The sequence below is a fragment of the Malaclemys terrapin genome, chromosome 6, assembly GCF_027887155.1.
Source record: "Malaclemys terrapin pileata isolate rMalTer1 chromosome 6, rMalTer1.hap1, whole genome shotgun sequence".
NCBI lineage: Eukaryota > Metazoa > Chordata > Testudines > Emydidae > Malaclemys > Malaclemys terrapin.
In genome coordinates this window covers 9,665,410-9,692,860 of record NC_071510.1, presented here as the reverse complement: position 1 = coordinate 9,692,860, position 27,451 = coordinate 9,665,410, and the positions used below count along the sequence as shown (strand labels likewise).

Below are 27,451 nucleotides of genomic sequence, written 5' to 3'. Positions count from 1 at the left end.
GAGTCTGCCTGATATCACTCCAGACGCTGCTAGCGAAGGGCTAGATTCTGATGCCCTTTCTTACTGTGTGAGTAGTCCCACTGAAGTTAAGATGCTGTCAATGAGAGTAAGGGTATCAGAATCTGTCCCTGAGCCTTTTCACCCAGGACACTAGCAGGAAAACCCCAAACAAGTGTGGTTGTCTGGACTGTGGCTATTCCATTTTTGTAAAGGAAAGCTACAGATCAGTAAAACTTTGTGGGAATGTAACTTTTAAAGTCTGACAGAGAAACATCGGAGACACTTATACTCTGAATGTGTCTGCCATTCTGTTTTTAATCTGTAGGCACACACCTCGGCTAGTCAAGCGTCTCTGGCAGGGAAGTTCACCGAACTCCGGTTACTACTTGATGAAGAGGAAAGGTTGACAAAAAAATTCATAAATGAAAAGACTCAACGGGCCCTCATGATGTATGATCAGCAGACGGAGTCATGTAAAGAACGAATTCAAATCATAGAGAGCTTCTCAGACCGAGTCAGGCAGATCCAGCTGCGAAGTGATCCCATTCAGTTATTACAGGTAGCATTGTACTCTCTTTCTGCCTCTGATATTTAATGGTGAACCACTTTGGAGGCTTATTGTATTTGCTTCTGTAGATACATATGTACAAAGTGCCTTATCCTCTCTTTCCCCCTTATTACTGCCTCTCTGTTTTGGTGAATAGTCTAGCTCCTGCCCTACCCGTTAGTAACCCACACAGTCCCGATTCCACCTTTAAACTGGGTTTAGAATGCAGGGGTTCCCACGACAAAATTTTTGGTGGCCTCAGAGTTCAGTCACCAACTCCTGCTGGTGGCCACTCTGACAATTTTTCCTAAAATACTTAATTAACTTTAGGAAAAACAAATAAATTTGCACATATACGTGTCCAAATCATTGTAATTTATTTATGGAGGGGTTTTTTGCAAACTCAATAATAAAAACAATGTACAGTTGTCTCTATTCTTTATTGGACATAAACTGAATAGAAACACAGATAAGGTGCTTTGCCTGTTCTTGTCTTTTGTGGTGGTAGTTGTTGTTTCTTTTGCATTTTTGGTTGTTTTTTTTTTAGACTTGCTAGCTAGCTGGGAGGCAGTGAAAAGCGATATTAACGAACATATAAATATCACCTTTCACGGCAGACTTACTCAACCGTGGCAAGCTGGGGGACAAATTAAGCCCTGGATGGGGAGGTGGGTAGGGAGGCAGCAGGGGGCCAGTGGCAATGGGGAGGGTGGTGAGCCCAGGACCAACACCCAAAGCCTAGGGCTGGAGGACACAGCAGGGGCCAGCAGTAATGGGGGGAGGGTTTGAGCCTGGCGTCAGAGCCCGAAGCCCAATGGCTGGATCCTGGGGTCCCATGGCTGGGGGCGCAGCCAAAGCCCAGGGCCGGAGGAGGCAGCGGGGGCCAGGAGTGATGGGCAGAATGGTGGGGCCGGGGGATTGAGCCTGTGGCTGGAGCCCGAAGCTCTACGACTGGAGGGCTGTCACCTGCCACCCAAGGGCTGACGCTGGAAGCCAGAGCCCCACTGCTTTCATCCCCACCCCCCACCCCCCGCAATCACCACCCAGGAGGCTGTGGCTGGAAGAAAAGCCCCTGGGGCGACATTTGAGAAACGCTGGTTTAGATCACCTGGATCTTTACCATTAAGTAAAAGAGAGGGGCTAAATTATACCCATTTGTCCCATATCCCTGTACCTTTTTACAAGGTCAGCACCTCCAGCCTCCTCCCTGTGCAGAGCATGTCCAGCTGAACATGTGAGGAAAGGGATACCTGTAAAGAAACCTCTGAGAGCTGAGTGTTGTCAATTGTTCTCTTCACTTACACCACAGAAGTTCCTAGGGTCTCACAGATGACAAGCATCATTTTCTGGAAGGCGGGGCCTACACTATCGCCTACTGGTAGATGCTTCCCGCATCTCTCTCTGTGATCCTCTTCATACAACAGCATAAAGACCTGCAAAATTATGACACAAATGCAGGAGGACACTTGATCCTTCGATGTCAGTTGCTTGGGAAGGCCTGTGTTTGCTCCTCCCAAAGCCTCACGACCTATTTTTTATGGCAGGGATTTACTGTACCACTCTGCAGTAAGAGCTGCGGGGCAGATTTTCAGAAGTGCTCAGTACCCAACAACTTCCATTGCGAATAGCAGAGTGTCCACCTCCACCCACCCCAAATGAGACCAGTGGGAGCTGCTGGGCGTGGAAACTCTGGCCACTTCACTTTAGGCACCTGAATAGGAGCTGAGCTCTTGGCAGTCTGGCCTATGCACGCTGCAGGGGTAGGAAATTCAGAGCCTGCCCTTGTATTTTCTGCACTGAACCCCAACAAGGCTATAGGCAGGCCAAATTCCCTTCGTAATTCAACATTTCCCCCAAGATTGCAGTAGTACCCAGCTCACTCCTTACACTGGGATGCAGGCTGGCTGCACCAACACCTTTGCTATTGCCATTGCATTAAGCAGCCCAAACATGGGGAGAATTAAAGGGCTTGGTTATTATGGACAGTAGGTTTTACTGATTGTTTCTGATATATCCCTGCTTGCTGGAGAAAGAGAGTGCAGATTTGTGGCTCCACCTCAGCTTTTGAGCCCGGGTGGGGGTTTGGAGAGGGAAGAAATGGCCAAAAGGTATTGCCTGACTCTAGGATTTGATTCTGTGTCCGCAGGACTACACAGCATCAGAAAAAGAAATACAGGAGCAGAGGGCTGTGGCGGAACAGTGGCACCCAGTGCCTATGTCGTTTGAGCATGTCATGAACCATTACAGGGGCTTTGCAGGAGCTATTCAGTCCGTTCTGCAGAAACCTTTAGAAGCTCGCCTGAAAGAAGGTACCATTGCCCGTGCCGGGTTTTTAACCCTTTCGATTTTGCAGCCTCATGCTGCCTGCTTATTCTTTGTTCACTATTGGCACTCAGTAGTGCTCGCAGGCAGACAGGCACCATATAGCAGTAGTGTAGCCAAGGGTAAATGCAGGTAAACTTTTACCCGCTTCTCATTTGGCGAGTAAGGAGTTTAGCTTAGGTTAGCTTTACCCACTTTGCCTTTTACCTCTACACCACTGCCATGTAGTCAGTACAATCTGAACATGCATTACCATTGCTCATTTTATATGACACGTGCAATGTGTGTCTGCCTATTGCTGACAGTTCTGCAAAATCTCCTTGGTCGACTCTTGACTTTTCTGTTGCTCTTTTTGGCCAAACGTAAACCAAGGTGGGTTAGATGCAGGTTCCATTTCCCAAAAGCCACCAGGATAAATGGTTCTAGCGTTGGCCTCTGTCTAGCTACAAACTACTGAAAATAGGGAGTCCCAGTGCCTTCAGAGAGAGGAAAGGGTGCTGAGTGACAGCCCTTCAGAACGAGAGAGCCAACTCACAGAACTTACTGCTGGGAAAGGCCTGTGAAAACCACTGGTCCTTCAGTAGCAATGGAACTTACCCTGTCACCTTGGGGAGACTGTTCCACAATCTCGCCATCAGGGAGTTTTCCTTGATAGTCAACCTAAATTTCCCTGTTACATTTTGTCTCATTGCTCTTGTAGGGCGCTAACTATTTCCTGTCTGTCTTTGGGGCTGGCATCCTTCACGTATTTGTAGTCTTGTGTCCTCCCTTTAATTGTCTCATAGGGTCTGTCTACCCCGCAGTCAGAGGTGTGACTGCAGCATGTGTAGACATACCCAAGCTAGCTTTGATCTAGCCAGCTCGAATAACAATAGCCCTGAAGACGTGGCAGCATGGGCTAGCTACTTAACTATATACCCAGGGTCCCGGGTGGGCTTGTACAGCCATGCTGCTGCAGCTTTTCACTGCCATTGTTGGGCAAGCTAGTTAGATCCAAGCCAGCTCCAGAGTGTTTACTCATGCTGCAGTCACACTTCTGATTGTAGGGCAGACATCTCCTCCTCCAAGCTAGCCATATGTAGCTTTTCTAATCTTTCCTCCTGAATCAGTCCCTTCGGCGGTTCATAGGATCGTAGAATATCAGGTTTGGAAGGGACCTCAGGAGGTCATCTAGTCCAACCCCCTGCTCAAAGCAGGACCAACTCCAATGCAGGACCAATCCCCAACATGTTTCTCCTGAGTTGTGACTAGTAATGTAGAACCCAGTAAAATGTTCCATTAGTTCAGATTATTCCCAGAATTCCTTTGCATCTCACTGTAACCTATAGATGAATGTGTATGCAGGTCTCCCTTTGTGCCAATCCATAGAGAATATGAGTTGTTACAGCCCCCAGCTACGGAGCCTTGGCTCTTTAGTGCTACAGCCATCACATATACACTAACTTTCATCTGCATGTTGTCTCCTATATTATTTAGGAATACCTTAAATGCATATGCAGCCGTGTTAGGGCAGGCAAGCGTAACTTGAGAAATGTCTCTCCTGTAGCCTTACTAGCCTAGAGCAGTTGCTCATGCTCATCTCTCCTTTGTTTTTATCACCACGACTCTCTCTGTGACAGCAGTTTAGAGCTTTCTGGCCTTATATGTACTTTAGCGATTCTAGTGATAAATACACGCCCCTTCTTCCCTTTGTTTTTTTCTACATAATGTCCACCTGTCGGTATTGACATGCCTGCTGGGAGACTCCTCTTACGCAGCTCCAATGGCCATAGCTTAGCAACATTTCTCATGCCTGTTTTCCATGTTCCAAATGGATGGCTATGCCAAGACACTGAGCGTTGTCTTCTGCTTTTGTTTTCGATCCACTCTGTCTTCTGCCATACTCTGTTTGTTAGAAGTGCCCCATTACTGAGTTAACTGAAAGAGCTCCCAGTCTCCCCCTTTATTATTATTATTATTCATGGCGTTATTTATTACGTGTATTGCAGTAAAACTGGTGAGCCCGTCATGGACCAGGACCCACTGTGCTAGGTGCTGTACAAACACAGATCAAAAAGACAGTCCCTGCCCCAAAGAGCTTCAGATCTAAATAATAACCTACCTAGTTTAAAGTCTCCTAAGAAGGGCTGCCTAATTTGAACCTAGGAGGCCCAGCTCCCATAGCTGCACTATCTCACTCCTAATCACACTGTGGCTAGCCCAGTGTGTAAGACAAGGTTATACTCTGTAATACTGTTAAATAGCAGTGCTATAATAACAGATATTCTCCCAGAGTGTTGAATGCATTCTGACTATAACACTTTTTGAGCTAGCTTATTTTGTTACATGTGGCTGATATGCATTTTTAAGGACAGGGCACCCCTGGTGGAATATAGGGCCATGAAGAAAAACAACCTCCTCACCCCAGCCATATGGAAACCCCAACTGTTTATAGAGTCATAGGTTATGAGGCCAGAAGGCACCATTAGATATCTAGTCTGACCTCTGGTATATCACAGGCCGCCCAGTTATCCCTGAGTTGACCCCGTTGTGAAAGATGCACTAGACAACATTGAGTCAAGTATGGCATGATACAACAGGATGGCTTCACGAGCAGTGGAGAATCCTGGAAGTGTATTGGTGATGTAATGAAGGGAATGAGTGATAGTACCATGTAACCGCCTTTGGGATCACAGCACCTTTGCATGAATCATCAACTGTCTGGCTACGTTCCATTTCACAATCATCTGTATAGGGAGAATACGCTCTCTGCTGGTTTTTTTTTTTTCCTGGATGCTTAGAAACCAGAGATTCAGTCCTGTAGCATGATTAGTGGAGTGTGTTGCATCCCAGACTCTCTGAGTGGCTCTGTTGTGTGTTATGCATATCCATGCTAGCAAATGGACTTAGGGTGGGAAGTAGAATTTTGTACAAAATAAACTCCCCTTCCACTAGTAAGATAATTTATAGTAATTGTCAGCCAATCAACTTGGAAAAAGGGAATGTGAAATTTTGCTTTGCCCAGATTGCAGTTAGAATTTAAAGCACTTTTCCCTGCAAACTCCCCTTATAAGCAGCAGATATGTCTTCCCAAGAAGAACGTTTTCTAAACAGCTTCTTTTCATTTGTGCCTTAGACATTTTCAGCAGCCTCAATGCCACTTCAAAGAAGGAACCTGGCACGTTGCTGAAAACAACATCTACAGTTGATCGATCATTATTTTTAAAACGTAAGTAACATTAAACCAAACTTTCCTGTGTTCCCAGAATTAATAACGAAGGTCAAGATTTTCAGAAATGCCTTGAGTTTGGATGCCTCAGTTTTTGGGGACCTATCTTGAGACCCCTTCAAAGGGGGATGCTCAGTACTTTCTGAAAATCAGACCCCTCTATGGTGTCTCATGTCAGGAAACAAAAATTGCTGTCACTTTTGAAAATCTTGACCCAGCATTTATATTTACACCTGCAAGCATATGAACTGGCTCGTGTATCTAATGTAGCTTCTTTAGATATTCATATTCTGCGCACCCTCATGATAGTTGCCTTTCTTAGGGCTTGTCTACATATGAAAGTTAATCTGGAATAAGGTAGGGTGTGAATTAATTAAATTCAGCAGAGCAGCCCCACATGGAGTTTCTCAGGAATAACTCCCCACGTAGACAAGACCTTTCAGAATGACATGGGTCCCCCATGTCGCCTATTTGGTGTTGATTTTTTGGTGTCTCTCTCTCTCCCAGAATACAGAGGAAGGCTATGAAGTAAATTGTTTTCTTTAATTTATTATTATCCGTAGTGTGTGTTGTGGGAACGCTCTGAGTTTTGCATTTTATCCGGAAGATGGTGGGTTTTGTGGCTACTCCAATTTCAAGGCCATGAGCCAGTCACTGAGAAACAGCTGTCTCCTGCTCTTCTAAGTTTCACCCTGGTTGTTAAAAACTCCATTGTCCTTGATGGCAGAAGGTCAGAGTAGCCTGGACCCCACCCATTTTGGACCCTGAATCTCAGAAACAGAACCTTGGATCCACACTGGAGGGTCAATGCAGTGTCGGGCGTGGGAGTGTGATGTGCTCATGCTGTCCTGTGTTGCTTAGCTACTGGATGGGCCGCCATATTCTGAATCAGTGGAGCAGTCTTGGGACTGATGCCTTCATCTCAACCCTGTGGCGCTGCACTAAATTAGCCTGTAAATCATGACGTTGTGGCTCTCTCTGGCTCACGTGCATGGCCTCTGGCCAGACAGAAATGGAAGAATGGGAATCCAGCAGCAGTGGCAAAACCTCTCTATGGAGAATGATATGCTCTTGGGTGGTTCTCTTTCCACTTGCACCACTTCTGTCTTGCCTGGGGTCAATACTGCTCCCTGCTTTTCATCTAGACACTGAATCTGCTGGGAGGTGTCACTCTGAGCATTTGATATTAAGGTTCAGCAGAGCTAGGTGTTGTCAAGCTGTGACTTGGACCCATGATTTGGGTGATTGGCATTTTGCATCTTTCTATTTCAGGAGATGTGTTTGCAGAGTCAGGAAGACAGCACTGCATTGGTTTACATTCACTTTGCATTTGAGAAGTTACCTTTGCAATCATAAGAGCTAGAAATACAATTTCTTGGCTACACAAAGCGGACAATGCTGGGTTGCTAGGGGAGGTGTTCAGTGCTCCACAGGCTGGTGGATTTGTAAAGGCCTAGTTACAAGTAGCACTGTGGATTATTAAAATTCTTCCAGTTTTAGTAATAATACACTTTACCTTTCACCCGTAACGCACCAATAAACAAACAGCATTTCTCCCTTTGGAGAATGAAAACAGCCAAGCTCATTTTGTTTGTTCAAATCAATTTGAGCACTTTGCTGGAATTTTGAGCTTAACCTGCAGTGGAATGTTTGTGTGTTCACACGCACGTGCACACACACACTCTCTCTATTTTATCCCATGAAAATATTTAACTTAGGTTTTACATTCTTTTTTATCTCAAATTTTGAGCCATATTTGACCTGACAGTATATTCCTTCAATTATTTTTACAACTTTACAAGCGGTAACTAGAAAAAGAGTAACTGGATCCAGACTTCTCAACTGCTTCTCCTTTTGAGGGCCATCATCCCTTTTAGTCCCAGAGTTACGTGCATTCTATACAAATTTGGCATCCCTTTGTTTTTTATTGCTAAAAATGACTGACCCTAGCAATGCAGACTCATTGAGCCAGAGATTCTAGAGGAGGATTCCCCCGCTTGTTACATTTCCTGCAGGAGTAATTTTTTTGTTTCCCTCATCTGGTGTCTCTGTCACAAATTGCATCCCACATTTGGGCCTTGGTTGGTAGGTCTGTGCAACTTAATGAAGCCAATTCAGTCTTTTTGTCATCACTGTTTCAGCATTGGATGGCAGTAGAGACTGCCAAGAGGAATTGCAGTATTTTTTATAACTATTTATTTATTTCTTTAGGAAGTTTTAACAGGTTTACAAATCACTGCCATGTAAATATCAGTAACACAACAATAATGGTTATGGGTCAGCTGCTTTTTCTGTTTAGAGAAACATTCTGCATCAATTAACATCCACTGCAGGCAGATACTGTTCTCTCTCTCTAACCCAGGGGTTCTCAAACTGGGGGTCGGGACCCCTCAGGAGGATGCGAAGTTATTACATGGCGGGGTCGCGAGCTGTCAGCCTCCACCCCAAACCCCGCTTTGCCTCCAGCATTTATAATGGTGTTAAATATATAAAAAAAGTGTTTTTAATTTATAAGGGGGTCGCACTCAGAGGCTTGCTATTTGAAAGGGGTCACCAGTACAAAAGTTTGAGAACCACTGCTCTAGCCAGTGTCTGAAGGAAGAACAGGGGCACAGAGCTGGTAGGTTTGCTCTCCAGGCACAGTATTCAGCAGTAGCTTCCTCTGCACTGATGCTGATAGTTAGCCCAGGGCAAAACCCTTTTCCTTTTTATTGTAGAGTGTGTTCAAGATTGGAGCTGGTTGGGAATTTTTTGGTGAAGGATTTTTGTGGGAATATGCTGATTCTTTGAAAGTCTCTCAGGTCTAGGATGGCATGGGGGGTAGGGGAGTAGATGCCAGAATAGCCAGGTTGTTAGGCACCTGTGTTTTGGGAGACCCAGGTTCAGGTTGCTGTCAGTTGTTGGCGCTGTGTGTGTGCTCTCTGTGTGCTGCACCAGCGCTGCGCAGATCACGGATGTAGCAGACCTCGATCGAACTGCCCCAGAAAACCACCGACTCCGGTCAGTAGCAAAGGTGCCCAGCCAGGTTTATCGTCAATGAAGCACAGTAGTAGCACCCGGTAGACTCTATGGGGATATTAAAACATGTATGCCTGTGACAATGGACTCGGCTCAGTGAGCGGCAGGACTCTCCGCTCCCCCTCAGCTGGACAAAGACACCGCCTCTGTGACCCCTCTTTTATACACTGATACAAACAAGTTAGGCATTGCCCCTTTCAAGGCTGATTCCCCACTCTGGCACTTTTGAGTGCAGAAGGTGGGGGCCCGCAAGGATTCTAAAAATTAATACTGGCCACTCTAAGCTTGTATTAAACTCCCAAGGTTACAGCTTTTCTCTGACCTTGGATGAGTAGATGCTGCCACCACCCAAGTGCATAACCCCTTTAAGAGCCCAGGTAGGCGCACTTGGGAATTACTTCCTGTGGGATACCCTCAAGCCCTTTCACCTCCCTCTCCCCCCAGGAATTACTGAGAAAGAAAACAAAGGAAATCAGCTGTTGCACCAGCTAATTAAACAACATGTACAAACCTCTTAAGGACCCCAAAATCCAATCCTGTTCTTAAAAAAGGTAAATGTTATTAAAAACAAAAAGAAAGAAAATACATCTGGAACTTCGGCTTTTTGCTAGGTTTAAAAAAAAAAAAAAAAACCCAGTTACAAGGATTAAGCATCAAGATAGCTTCTTGAGGTCCAGCTTAAAGGTTACAAGCAAAACAAAAGCATCTGGGGTTAGCACAGAGGAGACCACAAGACATAAAGAGATAAACCTAATCACGTCTTCCTAGACATTTCCTGATCTACTTACATATCTGGGGTTTCAAATGAGTAGTTTCTAGGTATGAGCTGATGATTTTCATACCTGGCCCAAGCATTTACAGCATAGCTCCAGCCCTGTCCCAGCTCTCCGGGAGAACAACCAGACAGACAAAGGGGGAAGTTTTTTCCCCAATTTTAAAAAGTTCTAGCCTTCCCATTGGCTCTTTTGGTCAGGTGCCCACTCCCTTCTTTTCACCTATGGGTTTTTTTAACCCTTTACAGGTAAAGCAAGTAGAGAACAGCTACTAATGGATTTTATAGCTAAGTGGGGGTCCATAAAAGGGAGCTTCCCCCCCCCCTTCATTTATCACAGCCCCTCTGACATAGGTAGTTACACTCTTTACCTTGTATATGTGAGTTCAATCAAAATATCTCTATCCTTCACCCTGCCATCCTGACCTCATCCTTAGGAGAGGTCAGTGTGTCCCTGTATTATCTTTGGGGAGTGTGTTTACACCATACCCTTGTATCGGGGTGTTCTAGTACTATCCTGCTGGAATGTGTTTACGTGAATACCTAGTGCCTAGGACTGCTTGTGTTTTTGCAATACCAGCCCTGTTCTTGCCAAGTTCATGTATCAGATATTGAACCTGCAAGCAGGTATCTGCTTTGTAACAGGGCCTGACTTTAGTTCAGGCCTCATACCAGACCTAATGTCTCAGGCTCTCTCTTTCTATTACATTGGTCTCTCCTCTGTTTGATTAGGAGCAGGTACTTGAACCTGGGTCTCCCACATCCCAGGTGAGCCCTAACCACCAAGGCTTGTACAGCAACTGATTGTGTTCAGCCCTGTATGGAGCATAATGGAAGACATAACCCTCAGCCCAAGGAGTTGACCGCCTGAACAGGAAACAGTTCAAACACACATATATGGGTGACTATATAAAGATCAAATCACAAAACAATCCAGTTTGTTAAAAATTCTAAGCCCTTGTGTCTCTGGCTGTCACTCAAGGCTTTGTGGACAAAGTTATTTGCTAAGAAAGCATGTGAGTGCTGCTTTGGGCGAACACCTTTAATAAGTTGTGTCATTTTGCTTTTTAAAGTAAGGGCCAATGAGGCTTCAAGTAGGCTAGGAAAAACGTTAGAGCAGCTAACATGAGCTGGCTAAGCCCAACCACCTTTCCTTGTCTAGACAAGACCTAATTTTTTCAGACAGTGTAAAAGACTTTCACTTTGGAAAACACACTGATAAACACATACTTTGTGCAAGGAAGTGACAAATCGGCTCTCTAGACATTTGCACCTGTACGGACTACAAATGTGAAGTAAAATACTACTTAAATCAGAATGGTAGCTTGTCACACCCACTTTGGACTCAGCTTGCACTGGTTTAAACGACTACATGAGGTCATTGGAGGAATCAGGCCCACAATGTGTATATGTATAACTATTGTGTGTACACACAAAGCATGTGTGGGGGAAAAAAAAAAATCAGTTTTTCTGTCATTATTTTTTATTACTAAGGTTGATTGCATAAAAACACAAGCTCTTGCTGTTTAAGTCTCACTTAGCCATATTGTATTAGTTTCCCCTTCTATAAAACTAGAAAAATTATACGTGCCCAATTTTGTAGATAGCTTTGAAATCTAGGGCCAGATCTTCAGCTGATGTACATTCACACCCTTATTCTGGCCTTTGCTCACAAAAAGTACTGTGTAATTACTATATATCACTAGTTATTAACGTCAGTGCCCAAATAGGTCATCACAGTATTATCATGTGTGACACTAAAAGACAGGTGGATGTTTAAAGACCACAGATCCTATTTACAAGCAAAATATCCTGATAATCTTCAGAGAGAGGAAGGGAGGGAAAATAATTCAGAAAATAGGGCATGCAGCAGCAAAACCATTACTAATTAGACTGTTTACTTAGTTTTCCATGAGGCATCTGCAGCCATTTGAGTCAAGTAGAAAAATCAGTTCTAAGAAAAATAAACTTGTCCTTAAAAATCTACAGCAATAGTTGGTATTTTATTTTTATATATATGATATACTTATTTGTTATTTAATGCATTGAATTTGGTTAAAATTTGGGTCTCCCGTAAGATTGCATGTCCTCCAGTCTTATGCAAAGCAGTTTTCCTTGGTTACATTTTACTAATGTTTTAAACTAGTATGTAAATTTATAGTTTGTTTTTAGGGTCTCTCCCTTGACAAGTTTCTTAAACTTCAAGTAATCAAAAATGCAGTTTTCCTTCTCTCCCCCTACCCCCTTTTTTTTTAGTTGCATTTTCCCAACAAAGTTACAGTCCTCTACCACAGTTACCTTCAGCAGTCTGATAGACTTGCCATCATTCACAGGAATCAGGCCTGACTTGTCTCAAGAGATCTCTATTAGTCACTCATGCAAGTTTCAAGTAATTACATGTAACATACGGTTTTGGTTCTAGATGCGAGATCTCCAACCTTGGAATACGAGAGCCTTCATCCCAGGTTGAGTTTGTCTGAGGATCGTCTTACAGTAAGCTGCAGCTGGAGGAGGAAATTTTACCCTTATAACCCCCAGAGATTTGATAAATTATGGCAAGTCTTGAGCAAAGATGCTTTCTTCTCTGGGAGCCATTACTGGGAAGTGGACGTGCTTCACGCTGGACAAGGATGGTGGATTGGAGCAGCGTACCCTTCCATCAAGAGACATGGAGACGCCGAAACTTGTCGACTAGGGTGGAACAGAGCATCCTGGTGTATAAAAAGGTTTGACCTTGAATATTGGGCATTTCACAAGGGAGAGAGGACCCTGATCCTGATAAATGACGATCCAGAACGAATTGGTGTTTTCCTGGATTACGAGGCTGGCATCCTCTCGTTCTATAATGTAACGGATGGTATGGCCCATCTGCATACGTTCCGCTGCAAGTTCACAGAGCCTCTTTACCCAGCACTTAGGCTGTGGGAAGGGGCAATAACAATCTGCAAACTGACTTAAGAAGCGATGAGACAAAGACATGAACTAGAGCCTGCTTTTCAATTATTTGTATGTAAAACCACTTTAAAAGGAGTTATAAATTAATTCTCACAGATTACAGCAACCACGCTGTAAGGCTTTAAAGGGTTTAGCTACATTTCTGACTCAATACTGATCACTAAAATGTGATTCTCAGTACCCAGTATAGATAAATACTCAGGTCTTTGTCAAATCAAATACCCCAGAAGATATTATTATAGATGAGTGATTTTTACATGATTGTATTTTCCAAGTGCTCTTCTGCCATTTATGAATGGCACTTCAGGTTATAGAATTGTAAGAATCCTCCCCAGGGTGTCTAAAAGACTAAAGCAATTTTACACTGTATTTTTGTAGTGGATTGTGGCTTACAAAATAGAACACAGTCCTATTTTAATTACGTGATAGCTGTCATAGTTTATGCAACTGACTTTTGGAACAGGAGCTAGTAGTTCATTTTATTAAACTACTACCCTACCTCCAGCTGGCTGGAGAGATTACCATCTTGCATAGGTATTACTCTGAGCTTGGCTTATGTAAGATGCAACTTTTAGTTTAATTTTGTTATTTCAGTTTGAATTTGGAGAACAGATCCAGTAACCGAAATAGCTCATGGTAAAAAGCTTCATCCACTTCCAAGAACAATCAAAGGGTTGCTTTCACTGTTGCCTAAAACTAATTTCAGATTTTCCTGGAGTGAGGACTTTTATATCGACACTAACTAGCTAGTGTTGTGTGGGGTCCAGTAAGTAGAGCTTGAATTGAACTGATTTAAGTAGTACAGCACACTGGTCATTGAGGGAAGCCTGTCCTACTGTTTTACAGTCAAAGTTTCTGTAGATGGACTCCTTCTCCAGAAATGCACACCGCAGCCATTCTGAAGGGGTGTGAGAGGAAGCATTGTGATACTGTACAGCCCCATCACTCCCCATTTGGAAGTCGGAGGCATGTGGAAAAGGACCATCTCCACATTAGATTCTAGCTGCATTGTCACTTCCATTGCAGAGCTTATGGAGCTGGGAGATATTACTTTAATTTCTCTCTAGCTTGCTATTTTCAAAAGCACTCAATTAATGCTGCTAGTGTTTTACCACACTCACATGCAAGCGGATTGTTATGACTGTTGCTCTTAAAGTTGGATGTGCATAAGAGTAGAGGTTTGTTCTTTTCCCAAATCCATAATACTTAAAATTCAGAAGGATTTCTTCGATTGTATCCACGGAAGTCCCTTTTCTAGTGTAGACCAACCTGTAGTGCTTTAACTACTGTATTCTCTAACCTTGTAAGAGCACAGGCCTAGAACACACCTTGGTTTCCAATGCCAGAGGCACACCTACAATAATGTTCTGTGCAGGGGATATTAAGAAAATGCAAGGGCTAGGTCTCCTCTTTAAAATGAAATGACAAAGTAGCAGCTTTTGTTTGACAAACTTGATTTTTATTGAAAACAAACAAAAATAAATGTTTCTTTCAACAATCATTTAGTATCATCTTCTATTAAGGCAAGCATACTGCATCAACTGATGCTCACAATCACGATTCAGACAATTTAAGCAAGAAGCTGAATGAAACAACCTCTTCCCATCTTAAATGTATGACCATACAGTCTCCTGGCACTGCAGTAGTACGTTTAAGATAAACATTAAGGGGCCCACAGCTCTGCTTATATTGTCAGGGTGTCCAAGGTACCTAAAGTCATAAGAGGCAGAAAGTTCCATCAACTTCACTGATGACTTCCACTATCAATTAATTAAAATTAATTCTAATAAGGTATTGCACCGGTTATTAAGGTAATTGAAGAGTGTATGACCTGCAGCCCACAGCTGCCATTTCTTCTAGCCTATAACCCTGCTTCCTTCAGGCAGGAGCGAAGCAGCAGGCATTAGTAAGTGCACAAGTTGGCGAGGAGCACGGGCTGCTGCAGCAGGAGGCTGCAGTTCCCACTGCAAAGGAGATGATGGGGAGGCACCAGACCAAGGGGCAGAAAGGTAGCAGGGAGACACAAATGAGTTGTCACAGTGGAGCAGCAGTGCTGTATGTAGCTGTAGGTAGGACTATACCAGGGTTTAAAAGAGAACTAGATAAATTCATGGAGGTTAAGTCCATTAATGGCTATTAGCCAGGATAGGTAAGGAATGGTGGCTCTAGCCTCTGTTTGTCAGAGGGTGGAGATGGATGGCAGGAGAGAGATCACTTGATCATTACCTGTTAGGGTCACCATTGGTCCGACCCAGTACGGCCGTTCTCATGTAATCCAGGCTCTAGCATCAAATGATTGAAAGGTGTTTAAAAAAAAAGCTACCGCGAATATTTACGGCATAATTGTCTAATGAGAGAAGTTTCTGCTAGGCTAGTGCTACTGAGACTGGTATGCGCATATTGACATCTTAGATCTAGATCATCCCAAAAGGAACCTGAAATAAACCCACACATTCATTTTCTCACCCAAATAACCATTACCGTGATATCCTGACAATGAGCAGCATACAAGACCCTTCTGAACGGGATCTTTGGTGATGTTGAAGATTACATCCTTTTTTAAACACAGTATTACACAACTTTAATAAAACTGGGTTCATAATTTCATGTAAGTTTGCAGCAAATATCTTTTTGCCAACATGAAATAGAAATTCTGTTCAGATTCTCATACCTAAATCCCTTCATTTCTATCTACCACGCTATTAATTCCAAAAAGTATGGCTGCAGTACTGTACTGCACAGCATGTTATGAACAATACAGATGTGAATGCTTCCATTTAGCATTTCACTTTTTTAACATGATTTTCTATTGCATCCTCAGTGATTGTTTCATCTTCTTCAATGTTTGTTTTGACCTTTTTGCCAACCAGATCAAAAATTTCTTCTGGGAGGTATCCTTTAGGTTCTCCCACCTTCACTGTGAGCATGTCAAGAGTCAGCACCGTACCTTCAGGGATAGTCACTTTTGCCACCACAGACTTCCCCAGCTACAGAAATACCAACAGAAGAGGATTAGTTTATTGAACCACAAGTGCATTCTAATTCATAAAGTATCAAGGACAAGCGAAAGATTGAAAATGAGGTCTCTTTTTTCTTACCAGCTACAAAGAAAACTCACTGACTTTCCTCTCCCCTGTCTGCTCTACTTCCAAATGCACTCACTCAAATCAGTTTAGTGAAGATGTTTTAGTATGGAAATCTTCACTGTAAATACAGCTGAATGCCACGTTGTATTGAGGGCACAGGTGTCACTCAAATCCTTTCTAGAATCAGGGGTGTCAATGACTGGGGTTCTTCTAGTTACAGTGAAGAGAGCCTACTGCCTTCCCCAAGACTGGTCAAGTTACTAGAAAAGAAGAGGTCTACGAATGCCTAAGGCTCAAGCCTGACTGCCAGAGGGCACTGTAACCAACCTTTGGTTAACTGGAGCTGCACTGCACTTGCCCACCTTGGCAAGATTATCAGTAGAAATATTTATATGCTGACAAAACGAATGAATGAATTATATGCGGTAGTAAGTCTGTGCTAAGAAAAACTGAAGCATTAGCAGTGTCTACACATGAGCAGCAAAAGGGGAGGCAGAAGGCGCTATATTAATGGGAGTAGAAGAGTATCTGCAGTTACAGTTTGCAAGTTGCTTCTCCTACATACTAAACGAAGAACAATTAGTTGTCAATCTAGTTGGCCTTTAGCTACATGTGAATTCAAAAGGAAAGTTACCTTTTCATTACAGGCCATTTCACAGGGCAAGAGCTGTTTGACTGGAGACCCCATTGCCTTTTCCACCAGACGGATTGTTCTCACTAATTCTGCCAGTTCATTCGGCTCCAGGGATGCCTGGTGATCATTTCCTTTCCATGTTTTGTCCAAAGTCACATGGCGTTCCAGTACTTTAGCACCCATAGCAACTGCTGCTACTGAAATGGCCATGCCAGTCTCATGTCCAGAATAGCCAATGGGGATATCGGGAAAAGCTGACTGATACGCCTTGAATGACAACAAAGTTGATCTGAATTATAAGGATATCAATTTCCGAGTCTCAGAAAGCAAATGTAACAATGATTGTATGTGAATATACAGACCACTAGTGTCATAAAACAAATGGTTGGCTGTTTAACACGTAAATCCTGCTTTCAGTTAACACAAACTACCTGCACCGCACTAGTGACTAGCCTGATTTTGTTTAAGGGGTTCACTGGGACAACCAGCATGAGTAAGGAAGGGTAGGCTCCTTGTACCTTAAAACTTCTCTGGTGTTTTTCCTAGTTAAGTTGTATCCATCAGCACCTAAACCCCAAAGATAGTGGATTACACTAACAATGTGTCTCTCTGTTCCCATCCAAGAGTCAACTGGACTGAACCAATTTAAAAAGGTCTATAAAATCCTTTGGATACAGACTAACTTTAAAATAAAGCACCACATGTAACACTGCAGCAGAGGATGCTTCAGACCTGATCCTAAAAGTGCTTATATATGCACAAGTGAGTAGTCTCACTGAAAACAATGCAACTACTCGTGTGCATTTAGTTAAGCATGTGCTTAAATATTTTCCACAGTTTTGCAAACATTTATTTTCTTACTGTAGTATCCTTAGTAATCACAAATATCCATGTGCCTACTACTAACAGGAGCATACTACCTCAGGGCACAGATGCATTTTAGTCACATTCTTGCTTTTCATTGGAAATATTTTTAATTAAAAGTTTTCTGACCTGACCTACTATCTAGGTTTAGTGTCTGATTGCCTACACATTATTGTCTTATGCCACATCAGAGTGCAGGCACAAGATAATATTTCCATGCATATTTCACACCCAGCACTGTTTAAGTGTGCATGTGTCAACGGGTAATGTGTGTCAGTGGTTTGAGCATTGGCCTGCTAAACCCAGGGTTGAGAGTTCAATTCTTGAGGGGGCCACTTAGGGATCTGGGGCAAAATCAGTACTTGGTCCTGCTAGTGAAGGCAGGGAGCTGGACTTGATGACCTTTCAAGGTCCCTTCCAGTTCTAGGAGATAAGTATATCTCCCTTTTAATTTTTTTAATTTAAATCAAATTCCTTGATGCCAAATTCTGCCAATCAGGGCTCCAGCAGAAGCTTTTACTTTGATCCTTAGGGGAACCAGAAAAACATGACATTTTCTGCCCTCTCAGCAGGGAATACCAACATCCCCAAGATCTAGGAATCTAAGTAAAAGTGCATTATTTCATCTGTGCCCTGTCTTCCCTATATGCTGTACATTACATGTGATTCACTGACTGTTATCACACGGAGGTTGACATCTTCAGGCTGAAGAGGGTAAGCGCTGGTGCACTGGAGAATGCAGAAGTTGGGATTGATCGGTTTCACAAGTTGATAAACCTTGTGCATTGTGTCCATTGACTGCATCCCACTGGAAATTACCATTGGGCGACCTAGCCGGGAAAACAAACAGGGTCATTTTTCTCCCAAGGCTTCATGACTTAGGGCTAATCTATAAATGCAAGTTGCATTGGTTTAACATAAGAGTGAATTTAAACAGATTCGGTTAAACCGGTGCAAAATGTTGACTACCGCTATTTCAGTGCAAGAGTAGCTTATTCTGATGTAGCTGAAACTTGTTCCAAACTGATTTAAGCTAAAGCAATATAAGGCTGGTTAAACTAAACGAAATGTGTCCACACAGCCTTTTGCTCCAGTTTAACTAAATCAGTTTAAAAAAAAAAAATCACACCTTTAGTTAAACCAGAGCAACTGTGTGTGTAGACAATCCCTTAGATGTCATAGCTGCTGGATCACCGCACCTAAGCCTTTGTCAAGGATTTCATTTTGCTGTCTGAAATTAAACTAGAAAGAATATTATGCCAGCAACAAAAACACCATGTCTGTTGTTCACTTAACGCTAAAATACACTGCAAACAATTGCATTCTATTTAAAGATGCATTCCGTTAAGTGTGCCTGACTGCTAAAGCTGGTGCCGTGACAGGTTGGGGGGTATGTCTGTGTTAAATTGCTAACCCCCTTTTGTTTCATGGGCTCCAAGCCAAGAGGGGAGAGAGCAGGGAGGCAGCTGGAACCCAGAACGCTCCTAGCTAAAGGACATGGGAAAAAGAGGAACCGAGCCGGTTTTAAAACGGGAGCTTCTCTAAGAAAGGGGCCAGACCCCATAGACATACACGAAAACTAGGCTAAGGAGGCAGGACAGGCTGCCTAGCCTATGGATGCTGATCACACCCAGGACTCATAGGATGGGTGAAATCAGGGGGGGGAGGGGCACTACATTTAGGACTGTGTTATTTTCTCAAGATCTCTCTCTCTCTCTCTCTCCTGTACTTTAAGGGTAAATTGTTTGGGATTAAGAAATCCCGTTGCTATGCCTGTGTTCCTTGCTTTCCTGCCATGCGGTCACTGAAGGGGTTAATAAAGAAGCTCAGAGTGCCCACAGAGAGGTAGGGCTTGGGAGAGCTAGGTCACTGGTTTTGGGGTCTAACGTGGCTGGACTGCAGGATCCCACTGCCCAAGAAGGATGTTAGCCATGCACTCTACACCTGGGAGTGTGCCTGAGAAACCCAGAGCTAGAACCAGGGGCTTAGAAGTATGTGGGATCCAGCAGTTGGATTCATGCACAACAGACTGGTGGTCCATTCAGAGAGAGAGATTGGTCCAGGCTGTAACAGACGATAGCTAAAGGAATTCACAAAGAGACATAACTTGAAATTGAGAAGTTACTGAAACTTTCAGATGGTTGTCTCAAGTGGGAGGGAAATGGTTGGGACCTAATCTGCTGGGACTCAGTGAAGGTTAATAAAACAGTCAAAAATAAAACCATTCACCTTTCTTTGCTGTTTTTTCCAAATATGGAAAATTGTTAGTATCTCCTGATCCTACTTTAAAAAATGGAACATCCAGTTCATGCAGAAACTCGACCGCCATCTATGAAGAGAGAACACATTTTTTTTTAATTCCTAAAATTACCAGTCCTCCTCCTACTCAACATCAACAAAGAATCACCCACAGTGGATAACTGAGCCCTTTTCCATAAGAAAGACTAGGAAATTGTAACAAAGTATTTGAAGTTCAAGGCCATGCACACACATACTCCAATGAAAACTTACCCGATAGCACCAATCACATCACTTTCCACTCCTGGATCAGGGACAACATATTGAATGCATGGGGCCAAATTCTGCAGACTAACATCCTGTGAAACCCAAACAGCACTGAATTTGGCCCAAGAAGTTAAGTCTAGCAAGATTAAGTATAGTGTCTATGGTGTGACAGAATTTACTGGTCAGGAAAGGTAGTGCTAGAGACTGGTATCTGCTGTCTGTGAATTGCTTTGAGATCCTTGGTGCTATATCAAAGTATCCATATTGCTATCCACAGAATGAGCAGCAAAAGCACTAACTTCACCAGATAGAGTTGCCAAATGTGCCTCCACCATGAACTGAAGGTCCCACCTCTAGGCATCAGAGAGTAGTGCAGCTTCCAGGTGTTTTTAATCTTTGGCCTCTCTCAAGTGGTGTTAATCAGATTCAGCTGAACTGGTGATTTTTGCTTCAGGTGGTAGAGTAGCCATGATAAGGGGGGAGGTAATATCTTTTGTTGGTGAGAGACAAGCTTTTGAGCTTACACAGAGCTCTTCTTCAGGTCTGGGAAAGGCACTCAGTGTGTCACAGCTAAATACAAGATGGAACCATTTTTTTAGCATATGTAGTTAACATATGGTAAGAGACTGTTAAGGTGAAGTGGCCAGTTAACACTTCCACAGTCATAAGACAAAGAAGAGTTAGTGGGTTATGGGTTGTTGTAATAATAAAGACACTGGATTTATGACTTAAGTCCATGATTTTTAGTGTCTAGCAAAGATATGAATTTAAGCTCTTAGGCATGTCTTCTGAAGGTATTAGGCAGGTTCCCTTTGAGGATGAGGCCTGAGAGGTCAGATATGGAGTGATCATTTTGTGAAGTGTTCACCCAGAGGTAATATGGTGTTTTTGACTTATTTTTCTGTGTGAGTAGAGCATAGTGATTGTCTGGTTTCACCCACATAGTTGTTCCTGGGGCATTTAGTGCACTGGATGAGATATACCACATGTTGTGATAGGCATATGTAGGACGCAAGATTTTAAATGGTGTGCTGTAGGGAGGTATTGATCATCGTAGCAGTAGAGACAGGTCTACAGGTTTTGCATCTGTTGTTATGGAGAGGGTCTGGGTGCCTCTTTGAGTTGATGGGTCTTGGTCTATGGGGAGCTTGCTAGTGAGTTTTGTGATGTGGACCTTTGTCCACTAGGAATGGACTGACATCAATTCATTTCACTCATCAAATGGTAACAACTTTCAGCCAGTTATCAGCTTGGGCTGGATTTGAATTAATGACCCCAAAGGTGAAAGGTATCACCAACCTTCTGAACCAGTGATCAACTCCTCTCTTAGGACTTTGTTTTCTGGAGGCCCAGAGGTAAATTACCAGGTGGGCGCTTTTGTTTATAGAATTCTTTCATTCTAAAGAGAAGGGATTCTCCACCACCCATTTTTTTTAAATAAAAAAAGTCAGAAAATGTTACAAGTCTCAAAACTATTGAGAGGTTCTAGAATTGTATATTTAAGAGCTGTTTATTCAGTAGTTAGAAGTAGTTAAAACTAAGAAGATAAATATAAAGCTGCACCAGAACACGTGAAATATCAACAGCTTTTTGAAATGTTAATTATACTCAACCCTCTTCTAAAGACTTATGTGCTGCAGACAAAATAATTCAGGTATTATCAGAGATCAGGCAATGACTGCCATTACAATTGTAATTGGCCCCTTTAAGTAGAGGAGTCATCTGGAGGAATTAAAAATAAAACCATTAATCAGCAGAGCTATTACAAAACTCCTCCACACTTGCTCTGTTTTGGGAAGACATTAGAATAGCTACACAACTTTGTCAATGCTGGAAAGGACAGCAAATTCTGCAACTCATTCATTGTAGTTATGGCGTTTATTCAGAGGTTAAGGCCTGGATCCCCAAAGGTATTTAGTCACTAAACTTGCATTGAAATTAACAGGAGTTAGGTGCCTAAATATCTTTCAGGATCTGGGTCTAGGATTTCTGCCAGAAAGAGGAAAGACAAAACCAACTGTGATCTAGTCTAATTTGCCCCACCTCTATGATGCTAAATCAAATTTCTCGAGCTTATGCTGCTATGGATCTTCATAATTATTTGAACTAAATAAACAAATTAGATTTGTGGCCCTGTTACCATTTAAAGGGCTTGGGGAAGATTACACAAAAGAGAGAGCTGGAGCCCAACCCTTCCTAAGCATAACCGCTATTTTTTAACTCTGTGCTCATTTTCTAAAAATATATATTCTAAAAATTATTTGGGGGAAATTCTATGGCCTGTGTTACTCAGGAGATCAGACCAGATGACCACAATGGTCCCTTCTGGCCTTGGAATCTATGAATCATTTCTTATGAAAAGTTGGCAAGTCATATGGCAAGTTTCAAGGAACAGGAAATAACCTTGAATGACGTGCACGGAGTGGGTTCACGGGGACTCTGTTTTGTCTTCACTACAAATTGGAACAGAGTATATAAAGGAGTCACTCACTTCCTTTATATTTACTTTACATGAATCAAAATTTCTTCCTCATATTATTAAAAACTTAACTCTACATCTTCTATAGCACAAAATTCCATTTAGTTATGTTCAGTTTAATATTACTAATTGGAAAATATTATTTCATGGCATGGAAGCATTTATAGTCAAAACCCATTAGTCATGATGAGAGCTGCAGGCAGCTTCTTAGACAAATATATTATGCATTTTTGCGAGTCAATATTGTCAATTAAATTCAGATGGCTGGCTCAGTCACAAGACATCAGTATCCAAAGTAAAAAAGAACTTATCCTGGAAGGTGCTAAGCAACTTCAGCTAGCCATTGGGAGTTGAAGGGGCTCGGCCCCCCATTATCAGTGGTTCACATTTTGTAGATCAAACACCGAAGAATGAAGGGTGGGGTTTTCAAACGTGTCTTTTTGAAAATCCCACTTTAAAGTCCCAGATGCAAGAGCACATGAGGGATTGTTGGGTTTTATTTGTTAATGTAAAAGTTCAATATCCATTATTTAGCAAGCCTCCTTGACTTGAAGGCAGCATGAAGTGACCCACAACAGTACTTTTGCTCATCTGTTTCTAGGCCAAAATTGAGAAACAAAGTAATCCTTGAAACTTTATCAGGCACTTCAGCTGAAACACACTGAAAATAAGACTATACCTGTTGAATTTTCCAGTTACCAGATTTCAGCTATACCTCATGTTCAAAGGATTATGTTAACATCAAGATTATGTAGTTGCAGAGGTCAGTTATGCACAACAGTTGAGGATTACAGAGGGCTTTTTTATTTCTTAATACACACACACCTTTGATGGAAGCAGTATGAATTATAGGCTTCATGGAGAAAATGTGTTTATAGGAGAGGACTTGAAGGCAGAGTGGCTGAGAGACTGTCAGGGTGTTTCAGGAGGAGGGAGTTGGAGGGAAAGATTCCTGACCAAAGAGTAGGAGAAGACAACAAAAGGGACCATTAGTTTCGTGGTTTGGGTCAAGCAAAGGGGGTATGGTGGATAGCAAACAGAGAAAATTGCAAAACAGCAGCAGGGGCTCAGATGAGAAAGGCCTTGACAGGAAAGGAATTTGATGCAAAGTGAAGGCTGAAGGAACCTGAAAGGAGGAGCTGACCATAGAGAGTGTAACATCTAATATGGGAGAGTTGCCAAACTCTGTTGTAACCAGGTTTAAACTGATAAAGATAAAGTTATTCAGAGTTCTGGATAAGGTCTTTTCTTTAACTTGCTCCACTGTGCGTAGGCACTTCAGCATATGAGAAAATGTATTTGGGGGACATTTTTGGGTAGGAAACATGCAACTGTAACTGAGGGCTAGTCTACACTGGCAACGCTAAAGTGCTGCTGGGGCAGCGCTTTAACGTGGCTTGTGTAGTGATGGCAGAGCGCTAGGGGAGAGCTCTCCCAGCGCTCTAAAAAAAACCACCTCCACAAGAGGCGCGGCTCCCAGCGCTGGTGCACTGTTTACACTGGTGCTTTACAGAGCTGAAACTTGCTGCGCTCAGGGGCGTATTTTTTCACATCCCTGAGCGAGAAAGTTGCAGATCTGTAAAGTGCCAGTGTAGGCAAGCCCTGACTCACAATGGGACTGATTAAAGACAAAGTTGTACATTGGCTCTAGTTTTCATTTGTTTTGTAATGTAGAGTCCAAACCCTTGATGTTAGTTTTACGTATGAATTACACAACACTACAACTGTATTAATGCAAGAATTGCATTTTGCTTTCTGTACCACTACAGCTCACGTACCTCATCCATGCCAGAGGCTGTGAAGTAGATGCCTATCTCCTTTGCATATTTCTTTAGCTCTCGATACTGGTCATGACTGAACTCCAGATGGCGCTTGTGCTCTCCATAAGTCTTTCCCCAGGAGTGTTTGGAGGTATAGGGCCTCTCCAGGGCTTTCTTGTTAAATTTGTGCTCCAACTCACTCTTCTGGAACTTGGCACAGTCTGCTCCACACTCCTGCAAGACATATCATCATCTTAGAATCTGCACAAGACAGGTGCCACTGAATCTATAGTTCGTAAGTACTGCTGAAAAGAAACACACAGAACCAAAGTAACAGTCTGGCTAACATTCTCATACGTGAAAATAAGTCTCAAAATAAGTGTCTTCCTATCTTTGACAGAGCTAATGTAAGTAATTGTGTGAGGGTGACCATAAAAATAATTTAGGATAGCATGCAACAAAGACAAACATTTTTATAAACCATGTATGTGTACTGACAGCTAATCACATCAATTATTTCCATACTGAACATCAGCTTTCATATGGAAAACACTGATCCTCTAGAGACATACTCTCAGCCTGGTAAATGTGTATTAGCCTTGTGCTTCACTATGCAAAGAACTATACCCAGGAGAGCAGCAATTATCTGAGAGAAACAACACTGAAACTGCATTTTTCCTTTAGTTAAGTCACCTCCCTTTAGATATATATTTTTAAAGTAATCAGTACTCAGACTTCTCCTGCAATGTGCATTTCTTATTTAACCAATATATCCCAGACTTTGAAAAAGAGCACAGCGGTAATATAAACTGTCAAACTACTAATGTAACTTTGTAATTTTAACAAGATTTCTAATTATATCAAGTCCAATGATTCTGGAAGGAAAAATAAAAACATCTGGGGATTAATTAGCTTGGATTTGCTCAATCTGACCTTTATTGTAAATGTGGACTCTAAAACCAGTACATAGTGTTTACATAAGGTCAAGAGTCCAAATAAATTCTGCTCGGATTTCTCCCCCAAGTTCAGTCTGCCAATCTCTAATAGCTGCTGTTATAGGTACTGAAATCAAGGAAATTTCTGAGGTTGATTGTAGCTCAAACTTTAAAGAAAAAAAATATATAAAGCAACCCAACTCCACTGAGTTCACTATCAAGAGAGAAAGAAGAGCTGGTAAATCACAGAGGTTCACCTCAATAAAGAGTGCTGTTTGGAAGTTCAGCTAAAATACAAGTCAAAGTTGCAGTGCCAAGTGGACAGCAATCACTCATACACTAGCATATACAGTATAGGTAGATAGGTCTTTTTCAGTTTCTTATAAGATTTTTACAATTTCTTGCTTTAGTAGCTAAAATCTGACACACTTGTTCAGTCCCTGATCAATTTTTTTTAAGTTGGGAAAATGGTTCAGATGTTTTCAATTACAAATAGTGTGGGAAATAAGCTATTTTTCTATTTAAAAATGCAGCTTTAAAAAAAAAACAACACAGCAGCTCTGGCACCTCAGTGGGAGATGAAAGAAACTTAAAATTTGACAGGGACATAGTGCCAAATGGCAAATTTGCCTTTCATGGATACGATTCAAATCAGCTCTGATTTGCCAGAGGGATAAGGATTAAAAAAACAACTCCCTTCTTCACAATTACACACTGACTTTTATTATACAAATAACACTCTGACACCATACAAATGGCTCCACGCATGTATTCAGTCATGTGGTGAATGAGGAAGGATCCTGCATAAACAGTATGTGATCATATAGTCAAAGGAGGACCCTGCTAGGTTAATTGGGCCACTTCCTGCTTTTGAGGTCACTTCACTAACCTGTAAGACAGCTTTAGATAAATCTTTTTCAATATGACACATCACCAGCTGGGAGAGGACTGCTGTCCTGCCTCTAATCTTGTGGGGCACCTAGGCGAGCTCAGAGCTCCACTGTGCCAATCCATGCCCACAGGCTCTCACTGACCTGCACTCCCAGGGCCCCCTGATCCCTGGAGAGGGTACACGGGAAGGCAGTGATGCTGTTGGGGAGTGGTGCTGAAATTCACTGCTCACAGGGAGCAGTGACTAGCACACCTCATCCCCTTGCAGGGCTTCTGGGGTCACCCCTGCCCCTAAAACCTGCTCCCCCTAACACCACTGCTCCCCCATAGACCCTTCAACACAGCACCCCTGCCCCACTCCTAGCACCCCTACAGTCCCCAGCACCCTAGCTCCTCCCCAAGCACCCCTGCTCCCCTACAGACCCCTCCTCCCAGTGCCCTCCAACCCCACTCACCCCCCCCAGCCCCATGCTCCTCACAGACCCCTCCCCCAGTGCCCTCCAACCCCACTCACCCCCCCCAACCCCATGCTCCTCACAGACCCCTCCCCCAGTGCCCTCCAACCCCACTCACCCCCCCAGCCCCATGCTCCTCACAGACCCCTCCCCCAGTGCCCTCCAACCCCACTCATTCCCCCCAGTGCCCCTGCTCCTCACAGACCCCTCCCCCAGTGCCCTCCAACCCACTCATTCCCCCCAGTGCCCCTGCTCCTCACAGACCCCTCCCCCAGCGCCCTCCAACCCCACTCACCCCCCCCAGCCCCATGCTCCTCACAGACCCCTCCCCCTCCCCCCCCCCCCCCACTGCCCCCAGTATCCTTACTCCCCACAGACCCCTCCCCCTACACCCTCCGACCGCTCCCCAGAGACCCCTCCCCCTACGGTGACCCCGCCCCCCAGAGACCCCGCCCCCTAGTCCCTCCTTCCCTGCCAGCAGAGCCCGGCTCTGGTCAGCCCGGAGCCCCGCCCCGGCCGCGCGCACCTTGACCATGCGGATCATCTGCTTGGCGATGGCGAGGTCCCCCTGGTGGTTCTGGCCGATCTCGGCGATGATGAAGCAGGGCTGGGCCCCCCCGACCCGCCGGCCCGGGCACAGCTCGAACTCCAGCGGCATCGCGGCGGGCGGGCGAGCGCGAGCCCCGGGAACAACGGCCGCCAACCGCTACTGCCCCAGCCCCGCGCGCCACCGCCAGCAGGGAGCCCGGGCCACGTCACGCCGCGCCTCAGCCAATCCCCGCGAACGAACGCCGGCGCCGCCCAGCCAATCAGAGCGGCTCATGCGCACACAGCAGGGTGGGGCTAAGGAAGGTCCGGTTCCGGTTCGGCCGGGCAGGTGCGGGGTGAGCCGCGCGCCCTTTGAGGGGCTGGTTGCCTGGGTAACCCAGCCGGGGCCTAGCCCAGCGCATGGCAGTGGGGAGCGGGGCCCAGGCGGTCCGCCAGAGCGCTGAAGAACGTGATCCCCATCAGCGGAAACCT

The 27,451-nt window shown here is 43.8% G+C and overlaps 2 protein-coding genes across 3 annotated transcripts in view; one reads left to right on the top strand and one right to left on the bottom strand.

The window, feature by feature from the left end:
• TRIM14 (tripartite motif containing 14) overlaps positions 1–14,574 on the top strand; it is a 27,649-nt gene extending 13,075 nt beyond the window's left edge. The window contains exons 3-6 of the mRNA XM_054031979.1: positions 326–559; positions 2,694–2,856; positions 5,985–6,077; positions 12,290–14,574. Of these exons, the coding sequence (XP_053887954.1) occupies positions 326–559; positions 2,694–2,856; positions 5,985–6,077; positions 12,290–12,825 (1,026 nt within the window). The 3' untranslated portion in view covers positions 12,826–14,574. The remainder of the gene's footprint in view (positions 1–325; positions 560–2,693; positions 2,857–5,984; positions 6,078–12,289) is intronic.
• Positions 14,260–27,451, bottom strand: NANS (N-acetylneuraminate synthase). 2 transcript variants are annotated; one of them, XM_054031980.1, is made up of 6 exons: positions 26,958–27,451; positions 24,169–24,384; positions 19,636–19,735; positions 18,082–18,236; positions 16,543–16,809; positions 14,260–15,809 (listed from the first exon to the last, which is right to left on the bottom strand). In XM_054031980.1, exons 1-6 carry the CDS (start codon positions 27,087–27,089, stop codon positions 15,600–15,602), a joined length of 1,080 nt encoding a protein of 359 aa, XP_053887955.1. In that variant the 5' UTR covers positions 27,090–27,451; the 3' UTR covers positions 14,260–15,599. The 2 variants fall into 2 exon arrangements, with proteins under 2 accessions (XP_053887955.1, XP_053887956.1); XM_054031981.1 differs by lacking the exon at positions 26,958–27,451 and adding an exon at positions 25,975–26,288.